At 36.2% G+C, this 12,103-nt stretch overlaps 1 protein-coding gene across 1 annotated transcript in view; it reads right to left on the bottom strand.

The window, feature by feature from the left end:
- The window catches only part of ARID2 (AT rich interactive domain 2 (ARID, RFX-like)), a 254,138-nt gene that overhangs the window by 139,923 nt on the left and 102,112 nt on the right, over window positions 1-12,103 (bottom strand). The window contains exon 4 of the mRNA XM_006865323.1: window positions 5,517-5,650. Coding sequence (XP_006865385.1) covers window positions 5,517-5,650 — 134 coding nt within the window. The remainder of the gene's footprint in view (window positions 1-5,516; window positions 5,651-12,103) is intronic.

Genomic DNA, 12,103 nt, shown 5'->3' with positions numbered 1-12,103 from the left:
GACTGTGATGACATGAATGGTGCAAAGCTTTCAGTACTTTCATTTGCTGATGGGGGCACAACTCAAAATGAGGAGAAATAGCTCTAAACACCCATTAATAACTGAAACATGGAATGTATGAAATATGAATCTAGGCAAATTGGAAGTTGACAAAAATGAAATGGAATGCACAAAGATATATATACTAGGCATGATGTTAGGTGTCGTTGAGTTGTCTCTGACCCATAGTGATCCTATGTAAAACAGAACAAAACTCTGCCCTGTCCTGAGCCATACTCACAATTGCTGCTATGCTTCAGTTCATTGCAGCTCTTACTGTACTAGTCTATCTTATTGGGGTGGGGGCGGGCTCGGGGGAGGGGGAATCCCTCCTCTTTTTCACTGACCCTCCACATTATCAAGCATGATGTCCTTCTCCAGGAATTGTACTTCCTGATAATATATCCGAAGTATGAGAAACAAAGTCTGTCCATCTTTACTTCTAAAGAGCATTCTAGCTGTACTTCTTTCAACATAGATTTGTTTGTTGCTCTGGCAGTTCATTTGTTGTTGTTGTTAAGTGCCATCGAGTCCATAGTACCTTTAAAATTCTTCTCTGACACCATAACTCATATGCATTAGTTCTTCGACAGTCTTCTTTATGCATTTTTAACTTTCATAGGCATATGAAGCTATTGAAAATACCATGGCTTAAGTCAGGCACACTTTAGTCCTCAAACTGGTATCTCTGACCTTCAACACTTTGAAGGCATCTTCTGAAACAAATCTGTCTAATGCTACTTCCATGAGTGCTGATGGTGGATCCAAACAAAATGAAGTCTTTGACAAGTTTATTCTTTTCTCAATTTATCATGATGTTATTTATTAGTCCAGTATTGAGGATTCTTGTTTTATTGACATTGAGGGGCAACCCATACTGAAGGCTTTTATCTTCGTCAGTAAGTGAAATCTTAGCTCTTCATCCTAAGTATGTTGTTGTTGTTAAGTGACGTCAAGTCGGTTCTGACCCATAGTGACCCTGTACAGATAGGGCTTCTTAGGAGCAGCTTGGTGAGCTTGAACCGCCGACCTTGCAGTTCAAGCAGCTTTGCAGTCTGGCACATTAACCCACAGTGCCACACCAGGACTCTGAAATGGACTGGTATTGGTCATTTTGAATCTGAAAATCACATGGTTTACTATGCTTGGAATAACAAATTAATGAGCAATGGCATTGCATTCATCATCAAAAAAGAACATTTCAAGACATATCTTGAAGTCTAATGCTGTCTGTGAAAGGAAAACATCTATATGCCTACACGGAAGGACAGTTAAAATATAACTGTTATTCAAATTTACCCACAAACCACAAAAGACAGTGATTATGAAATTGTAGATCCTATATAACAACAACAAACCAATTTCTTCAGACCAAAATTAATCAAGCATGCAATCAAGATATATTGATAATTACGGGTGGATTGGAATGCAAAGGTTGGAAACAAAGAGGAAGGATCAGTAGTTGGAAAATACGGCCCTGGTGATACAGAATTGCATGATAGAATTTTGGAAGAATAGTGACTTCCTCATTGCAAATACATTTTTTAAACAACATAAAATGTGACTATACACATGGACCTCACCAGATGAAATACACTGTGATGCACCCTAGTATAAAGAAAAAAAAATCCTCACCACTGGGCCAATCAATAAGATTCATGATAAATGGAGAAAAGATTGAAGATGTCAAAGACTTCATTTTACTTGGATCCATGATCAAAACATAGAAATAGCAGTAAAGAAATCAAAGGACGTATTGCATTAGGCATATATGCTGCACAAGACCTCTATAAAGTGTTCAAGAGCAAAGACATCAGTTTGAAGACTAAGGTACACTAGATCCAAGCAAGGGTATTTTCAACAGCCTCATATGCATGTGAAAGTTGGACAATGAACAAGGATGATCATAGAAGAATTGATGCATTTCAGTTATGTTGTTGGAGTAGAATATCAAAAGTACCATGGACTGCTAGTAAAACAAACAAATCTGTGTTGGAAGAAGTATAGCCAGAATGTTCGTCAGAAGCCAGGATGGCGAGACTTCATGTCTCATACTTCTGACTTATTATCAGGAGGGACCAGTCCCTGGAGAAGGGCATCATGCTTGATAAAGTGGAGGCTCAGAAAAAAATGGGGAAGATCCCCCTAATGAAATAGACTGACACAGTAGCAGCAGCAACAGGCTCAAGAGTAGCAATGACTGTGAGAATGGTGCAGGACCAGACAGTATTTCTTTCTGTGCACAGAGTTGCTGTTAATTGGAACTGACTTGATGGCACCTAACGACAAGAAAAGTATGTCTTCCAAATAGCTAGCAATAAATTGCAATTTCATGTTTCTTTAGGTGAAATGCTGCTAGAAAAAATTTACTATTAGTTGATAGTGACTGCTTCTTAAATCAAACCTTTATTTGTCTATATTTATAAGTAATCTCACTATGCAAAGTTTTACTTCAGTATTTTTTTTATATTTTAGTGATGGATCAAATAATATCCACAACTATTATGTACCATGACATTTTATTGCCTATAGTTGAGAAGCAAGGAATTTGAAATCTTAGCTGAGGAAATTGTTTAAGAAGGATGTCAGACAAAATAATCAAATGTAAAATCTATACTCACGTATCAGTTTTTTTTTAATTCTGAAAATTTCATTGTGACAGTTTCATGAAATAAAACAAAATTCAAAAAAATATTGTTCTGACCATCACAATTATCAGCAATATTCTAATATTTTCAAAATAATAATATATTTGCAAAATGATGAAATATTTTGAAAGCAATTGCTTGAAATCAATTAAGTCATTTATAGAAGAAGGACTAAAGTTTATATGAATATTTAAAAAAACAAGTTTTCACTGAACCAATTTCCACTCATATTGACCCCTTATGAGTCAGCGTAGCATTGTGCTGCATACGGTTTTCTTTTTCTTTAAAGCTTTTACTGTCCACTGAGTAATATTTATATGGGAGAACATCAGTTTTGTACTCATCCTGATGTATCAGTTTTAAAGATAACATTTTCCCAGAGATTCCTAGATTCTTCCTGTTGTTTCTTTAAGCGTCATCATTTCTGGTTTTGTCTTTACATAATATGTAATTGTTCAGTTTTTCTTAAAACAAACGCGACATATAATGGTACACAAGGAAGGAGTTATAATAACAACTTAAACACTATCATTTCCTTAACCAGTACAATCATATCAATAAATTTCATTAAGACTTTTGAAATGCCAGAATATTTCAAATATTCTTTCTTAAATTTTAAATTTGTATCAGAGAGGAAAAGAAAGTTTGAGAAAAAATTTTTTTTACACAGTCTAAACATACAATGAATGGTCCGTTTGAGGAGCTATAGTAGCAGACACCAAGCTCTTAGCTACAATGATGAATAGCTCTGCTATTATTACAGGTTAGTAATATTATTACAGGTATTACATAGTTTAAAAGTTTAAAACAGTCTTAATATATAATGTCTCATTCAATGAAACCCTTAATTAGATGATCATCACCCTCCTCTAAAAACCAGAGAATATTAAGTGACCCCACTGTATCAGTTTAAACTATTAACAAGCTTTTCTACACACTAACTTAATATGGTCTCCTTATCCTTGGTTCTGCAATAATGACTTCTCATCAGGAATTAGGTAGTCTTAGTTTGCACACTACTCCCCACATTCACAAAACTATTAGACAAAGTTTCTTTTAATGAAGATCACAGATTCTAAGAGGAGATTTTGTTACTTCAATCAAATGGATTGCGGAAGAAATGCAGGGTCAAATTTAACATGAAAAAAAAACTCTAAAACTCGATAATGTTAAAACAAAACTAATAAATATTGGAAATACTGGTATAAATGCGATAGCTTAAATGTAAGGATGAAAAAGATATTCTGTTAATATCAGCGAAAAATAAAAATAATAAGAATAACGGCGCTGCTATTGAACTGTGATGAAATCTATTCCAATTCACAGTGACCCTGTATAGGGAGGGTTTCCAAAGCTGCAAATCCTTATAGGAGCAGAAAATCTCATCTTTCTCCCCAGGAGGAGCAGGTGGATTCAAACTGCTGACCTTGCATTTAGTAGCCACATGTAACCCACTATGCTACCAGGGTTCCTAGAATAAAAATACCTTTTTAAAAGCGTCGTTGTTGGTGTTGTTTAAGTGCCATTGAGTCAGTTCCAACTCATATCAGCCTTTACAGGGTTTCCAAGGAGTGGCAGGTGAGCTAGAACCACTGACCTTGCAGTTCATACTGACATTGCAGTCTATTACATTAATGCACAGTGCTACACCACAAAAAAGGAAAATTTTCTTTCTTATGCAAATAGTTTGTAAATGAAAGAAACTGAAATGTGTAGCCTCTCAGAGCTCCTCCATCAGACTCCCCAGAGTCAATAAACAATAGAGCCACCAATCCTATCTCAAGAACCTCTTTTATCAGATTCACAATCTGATTATTTCCTATCTGAATCCAGCTACTTTTGGCAACATATTCTCTTTTTCCACTGTTGTTGCTAAGTGTCAAGTCAGTTCTGATTCATTGTTGTTGTTTATTGTTAAGTACTGTCGAGTTGGTTCTGACCAATACGACCTAGCATAGGGTTTTCAAGGAGCAACTGGTGAGTTTGAACCAACACCTTTGGTTCAAATCAACCTTGTGGTCCTGTGCTTATCCTAGAGCACCATAACAGGACTCCTTTGTCGACTCATAGCCAACCGGTACAGGGTTTTCCAAGGAGCAGCTGCTGGGTTTGAACTGCTGACCCTGTGGTTTGGAGTCCAGTTTTGATCCTACAATACCATATCAAATAAATAAAATCTTTCTGATACTATGGCAGGAAATTCTTAGTTGTCACTGAGTTGATTCCGACTCATGGCAACCCTAAAGGTACAAACGAGAACCACTTCATAGCAGTTTCAAGTCACAGCCCTGAAGTCCCTATGAAGCAGGTGACCTGGCCTTTCAAGACACTATTGGGTGTTGTTTGAATTGCTAACCTTTTGGCCAGTAGCCAAGAGCTTAACCATTGGTGCCACCCAATGGCTCCATGGTAGGAAAACAGCACAGCAATTAAGAGAAATTTTTAAGGAATTATGATCCTAGAATCTCAGTAATTATATAAAGTCCTGTGGACACTATATGGGTTTTCTAGCTTCCTTAGTCCTAATAAGACCTATCAATTTCCAGATTAGCAACTATTTCAGTTAAATTGATGTCTAGTTACAGCAATAAGGAAAAAACTTTATCTGAAAATTTAGGTTTGTTTATGAAACTGAAAATTTCCTACAACTAAAAATTTTATGCAGCTTGTGCTAGAAGGACCCTTATGCCAATAATACATTGCTTCTGACAGCTAAATTACCTCAAGGTTTTAATTGTTCTCATAAGCAAGGTAAAAAACTACTTAACTATTTACTTTCCTAATTTAAAATGGTGGACCTATGATCTATTAAGTTCAAATTATATTTACCTGACACACTGTGTTGCTGGTAATTGTAGGAAGATGGAATTGCACCAATAGGAAGCTGGGGCTTTGGATTGCCTGGTGGTACCTCATCATCATCCTCCCCAAAATGATGAACTTTCTCGTACTTTTCTAGGTAACTGAAACAGAAAAAAACAGCAAAGATTTAAAAATAGATTTATGTCTTATTTTTAACCTCATGACATTAATCTGTATTTCCTTTAATAGATCCTCTAAAATTCAAAAACAACCCCCTACCCCCCCTGCAAAAAACAAAAAACTAAGTGCAGTGCTTCTAAAAGTGTTTTTATATTTTCAGAAAAGACCACATCACTACTCAAATAAAACTATAAAAAGTAGGGCTATCTAAAGCCAACTTCATGTAGATTGTAGATGAATGACAGTGTTGTTGTTTTTTAAAGCATGGTCCTTATAAACACCAATTTTAAGATTTTCTAACCTCTTGCATCCCTAATCTCACATGCCAGTGATAACCAACCACAGATCAATGTGCATACCATAGTATATTTTCTGTGCATACTTTCAAATAAAAATAGTCTAACTCCGTATTGTTCTACAAATTGCTATTTTATTCGGCAACTTATGTTAGAATTTAGCCATATCATCACATTCTGCACTACACCTCATTCTTCTTTAACGTTGTTGTGTTTGAACAACCTTGTGGTTCAAACAGACCTTGTGGCCCAGTGCTTTATCCCACAGCACCACTGCATAGTATTTGATTCTACAGATACATCATAATCAATTAACTAGATCTTTAGTGATACATTTCAGCTATTTTCAGCTGTAACTTTGCTATTACAAACCAAGTTTAATAAACTTTATCTGGTACTTATCTGAAACTTTTCTCTTAATTAGATTGTTGTTAATGTCATTGAATCAATTCCGACTCATAGTGACCCAGTATATGGTTTCCAAAGAACAGCTGGTGGGTTTGAACCTCTGACTGACCTTGTTGTTAGTAGTCCAGTGCTTAACCTATAGTGCCACATGAGGGCATCTGGAAATAGTATGCTCCCTTTTAAACAGTAACAAGGCCAAAGTCACATCCAAAAAAGTCATGTGCCTAACACATTTTGATCATGTTATCAAATTAGTTTCCATTCCCTCCTCCCCCACCACTGCATCACCATCACCGGGTATGAGCAATTTTCTTAATTGTACTTATATTAAGGTTAGATTTTCAAATTTACAATCTATTATCACCTACCAGTTTATACTGACATTCACAATAAGGGTTTAAAATGGGGAAACAATTTGTCAATCAGCGTCAAACAATACTGCTACCAAACATGTTTGTTACTGTACTTATAATAATAAGCTAAACTGATTAATATATTGGCTTACAATTCTCCATATAATATTTCTGCTGTTGTTGTTGGTGGTGGTGTTAAATGCTGTTGAGTCAGGTCTGACTCTCAGCGATCCTGTATAGGGTCTCTGAGAAGTGGCTGGTGGGTCTGAACCACTGACCTTATTGTTAGCAGTCTAGTACTTATCCTACAACACTATACCAGTATACCTATAAAAGTTCTTGATAGGATTATTCTGTAAATCTACATTTCTTTCATTATCCAAGTAGCTATCAAGTCCAATAAGGAGCTATTTTTTAAAATCTTGTGTAAAAATGGGAGGTGAAACTACCTGCTACACCTATCTGTAATAAAAAAAGATGATCCAAGAATTACATCTTAAAATACCAAAACTTAAGTTCAAAGGTGGGATGAATGGAAGCTATAATTTTACAAACAAAAATTAATGGCATGGAAAATCATTATAACTCTTTGTTTTCCCATTCTAGCATTACAAAGCAACATAATTCATGTCCTTAAGACTGGAAAAGAATTAAAGTTTCCCTTTCCATTCCTTCCAAGTTCTCCAAACGAACTCAGTTTGAGCAGAAAACTTGTTCTTAGGTGGCAGCTAGATAGCTAATGAATCCAACATGTTCCTTTACTGTTGTAGAGTGTTATTTAGTGCTGCCTAGTCAGTTCTGACTCATGGAGACTCTGTATAGGGTCTAAAGCAAAAACATATGGACAGATGTAATCTCTGAGCCCTGAAGCACACATTTCAACCTGATCCTAGGACTATCCCCATATAGACTGCACAGTCATACAAACAAACATAAGATGATTAAAAAGAAGGCAATCTTTCTCCAATACTACATACTATACTTACAATGGAAGGAGCTCTGGTTGCTTGGTGGTTACAAGTTTGGGCTTCTAACCTCAAGATCACTAGTTGGAAACTACAAACTGTTCTGCAGGAGAAAGATGTATCTCACTGCTCCCGTAAAGATTTATAGCCTCGGAAACCCTATGCAGAGTCACTGGGAGTCAGAACTGAATCCACAGCACATAACCACCACCACCACCATTGTAGATACCACACACACAAAAAAAAGAGTATGAATTTAGACACAGAAAGCAAATCAGAATAATAGCGGCTCCAAAATTATGTTTGTGACATAATTTTCAGCTAACAAAGGATAATCTACATCACATGAAATCACTTGGACAAGTGTTGATAGAGGCATTTTTGACAAGACAGTCTCAAAATGAATTGAAATCACTTCAAAATGGTTAAAAACAGACTATAGAGAAATAATCTTTATAAAATCCAAATATAATTAAAATGACAATATAATTTTAATATCAAAATCTTACAATTAAATGTTTAACATGCTATATATAAAATTTCCACAATGAGTGCATTTGTTGTTGTTATTAAGTGTTATTGAGTCAGTTCAGACTCATAGCAACTCTGTATAGGGTTTCCAGGGAGTAGCTGATAGCTTTGAACTGCCAGCCTTATAGTTAAGCAACCCAGTGCTTCTCCTATAGCGCCACACCAGGATATAAGACACAAAAAACCTACACAGGGTCACTAGGAATTGGAACTGACTCCACGGCACACTACCACCACCACCACATTATATACTTAACTGAATACTAGTAAAATATTAGATTCCAGGTGGCAATAGTTCTTTCATTCAGCAGCCATAGAAAACTATATTCTTCATTCAACATTAGAAACAAATTCAGAAGAGTAAGTTATACCTTTTTCCTCCATTTGAAATCAATTTAGTTTACGATGGACTCATTATGCTATGGGTCACACAATGAGACAAATACGAAAAGTTGCCAGAGAATCTGAGGGAGCTTTAAAAAGTTTGTAGAAAAATTCCAGTATTTTAAAATTCAATCTACCCCTGAACTTTCTGAAGGCCCATTGTAAAGATATTACATTAAATTGCACAGTTCTATTGAAAAGCTTGGAGTCCTGGTACAGTGCTTAGGATAAGCACTAGACCACAGGGTTGGTCTGAACTACAAGGAAATTCTATACAGGGTCACCATGAGTTGGGTTGACTCGAGTGCACTTAACAACTGGTGTGGTGCCATACGAAAAGTACTTGACCTCAAGGTCAGTTTGAACTGCTAAACTGATGGTTCAAACTCTTGGAAATCCATGGAGTCAGAACCGACTTAACAGCACTTTAACAACAACAACAACAATATAAAGAAACCATTAACAATAGCACTTTATAATATAGACAATATAATAAAAGTGAATGTAGTAAAATTTAACAAATACTTTCTATAGTTGTTAGAGATTAAATAAACAAAAAATAAATTGCTATCAAAGGTTGGTAAATAACATCACCAACAGATATTTTAGACCCACGATTTTCTTTTAAATATCTATGCTTAATGTTAAGTCGATTCTGACTCACAGCAACCCTATATAGGGTTTCCCAGGATGTGGATCTTTAAGAAAGCAGAAAGCCTCATCTTTCTCCCTTGGAGTGACTGGTGGGCTTGAACCGCTGATCTTGTAGTTAGTAAACCAGTGCTAAAACTACAGCACCACCATGGTCCCTTAAATCTTCATGGTTGTGGTGTGACGTACAATCAGTTCCAACTCATAGCGACCTAGGGTCTCCAGGGCAGTAAATTTTTATGGAAGCAGAAAGCCTCATCTTTATGACTCAGAGCAACTGGTAGATTTCAACTGCCAACCTTTTGGTTAGCAGTACAATACATAACCACCAGGGCGCATTAAATCTTCATAGACTGTTGTTGTTGTTAAGCATCTTCATAGATAAAGAGTACAAAATCAGAGTCCTGGTGTGCCACTGTACGATAAGCACTGGACTGTTAACTGCAAGGTCAGCAGTTCAAACCCATCAGCTGATCCTTGGAAACCCTATACAGGGTTGCTATGGGTTAGAATCAACTTGACAGAACATAGTTACAACAGATTATAAAATTGATCACATATTAATTTTTACAGGAAACCACATGAATTTAACATTAAAGACCATACAGGACAGGTTCTAGTACAATGTAATGCATCTGCAAATATTTTGTAGAATACCTGCAAATTAAAAACACCATGAGCAATAATAACCAATCAAGAAAACCCTTGATTATTCTTGGATAAAAGAGAAAATTCAAATGGAAATGAAGGACATGCATTAATATAAAAACATTTTGAAATAATTTAAGAAAAGATAATAGCTAAAAAAAGCCACAATGACTTCTCTCCATAAAATCCAGTAATAAAAAAAGAGGTTATCTGAAGCAGTTGGAAAAATTGAGACAATCTGGAACATTTTTCTAGAATGTAACTGAAAAGATCCACAATCACTTGGATTTCTGTTAGTCATAAAGCTCGATGGACGGTCTTTTTAATAATGAAGACATTTATCATTGTTGTTATGTGCCATGGAGTCGATTCCGACTCAGAGTGACTCTGTATAGGGTTTCCGAGGCTATAAATCTTTGTGGGAGCAGAAAACCTCATCTTTCTTCCATGGAACAGCTGGTAGTTTTGAACTACTGACAGGAAGGTTCGCAGCCCAATTTGTAACCACTACATTTAAAAGAGAGTGATAATTATTGCAGAGAAAATAAAGAAATACAGAAACCCAAGACACAAAATCAAGCATGGTATGAAAGTATGAAGTTCCTTTGTCAAGATTTTCCACAATAAGTAAATAATTAAATTTAAAGGAAGAGGGCAACAAAAGACAGATTTGAAAAAGTAGAAGACCACAGACATATTTTGAGGTCAAGGTTGAAAATTGTTTTACATGGAAAAGAACTAATGAAAACAACTGGCTACAAAGGAGCCTTCCTGGCATAATAGTTAAGCACTTGGAGGCGAATGAAAAGATTGGCAATTTGAACTAACCCCACCATTTATTGGAGGAAAAAACCCCAGAGATGTGCATGCTGTTGAAAGAATATAGCATAAAATACTCTATGGGACAAGTCTCTTTTGTCGCCTGAAGTCACTATGGTTTGGAATTGACTTAACTCACACAAAGAACACTATTAACAACATATACATTATCACAACCAAAATACTGGCACTGATACAACTGGTGTACAAAACTACCAGCTGTTCTCACGGGAGAAAGATGAGGTTTTCTGCTCCCGCAAAGATTTACACCCTCGGAAACCCTGTACAGAGTTGCTACGAGTAGGAACTGACTCCACAGCACATAACCACCACAATGTATGATAAATATCACAGTGCAAAATGTTGTTGTTGTTGTTGTTAGGTGCCATCAAGTTGGTACTGACTCATAACGACCCTACTATGCACAACAGAATGAAACACTGCCCGGTCCTGGGCCAACCTCACCATCGTTGCTACACCTGAGCCTACTGCATTGCCACTGTGCCAATCTATCTCATGGGGGTCTTCTTTTTTTTCTCCTACCTACTTTACCAAACATAATATGTTTGGCTATCTGGCTTCCAAGGAGCACTCTTGGCTGTACTTCTCCAAACACAGATCTATTTTTAACTTTGGCAGTTCATGGTACTTTTAATATTCTCCTCCAACACCATAACTCAAATGCATCAATTTTTCTACAGACTTCCTTACTCAATGTCCAGCTTTCACATGCATATGAGATTACTGAAAATACCATGGCTTGTGTCAGGCACAACAAACTGACATATATGCTCTTCAACACTTTAATCAGGTCTTGTGCAGATTTGTCTAATGCAATATGTTGTTTGATTTCTATACTGTTGCTTCAATGAGTGTTGATGTTGATCTGAGCAAAATGAAGCCTTAGACAACTTCAATCTTTTCTCCATTTATATGGATGTTGTTTATTGATCCAGTGGGAAGGATTTTTGTCTTCTTTATATTGAGGTGAAACCCATAACAAAGGGTTTTTGTGGTCTTTGACCTTCATCAGTAAGTATTTTAAGTCCTCTTTACTTTCAGAAAGCAAGGTTGTATCATCTACATATCACAGGTTGTTACTGAGTCTTCCAATCCTGGTGCCATGTCAGTCTTCATATAATCCAGCTTCTAGGATTATTTGCCCAGCATATAGTTTTAACAAATACGGTAAAAGAATACAACCCTGTTGCACACCTTTTCTAATTTTAAACCATTTGGTGTTCCCTTGTTCTGTTTGAACAACTGCCTCTTGGTCTATGTACAGGTTCCTCATGAGGACAATTAAGTGTTCTGGACTACTCATACTTCGCAATGTTGTCTATAGCTTGTCATGATCCACACAATCAAAAGCCTTTGCA

Source organism: Chrysochloris asiatica, unplaced genomic scaffold, assembly GCF_000296735.1.
Source record: "Chrysochloris asiatica unplaced genomic scaffold, ChrAsi1.0 scaffold00077, whole genome shotgun sequence".
Taxonomy (NCBI): domain Eukaryota; kingdom Metazoa; phylum Chordata; class Mammalia; order Afrosoricida; family Chrysochloridae; genus Chrysochloris; species Chrysochloris asiatica.
This window is presented reverse-complemented; position numbering and strand designations above follow the sequence as displayed.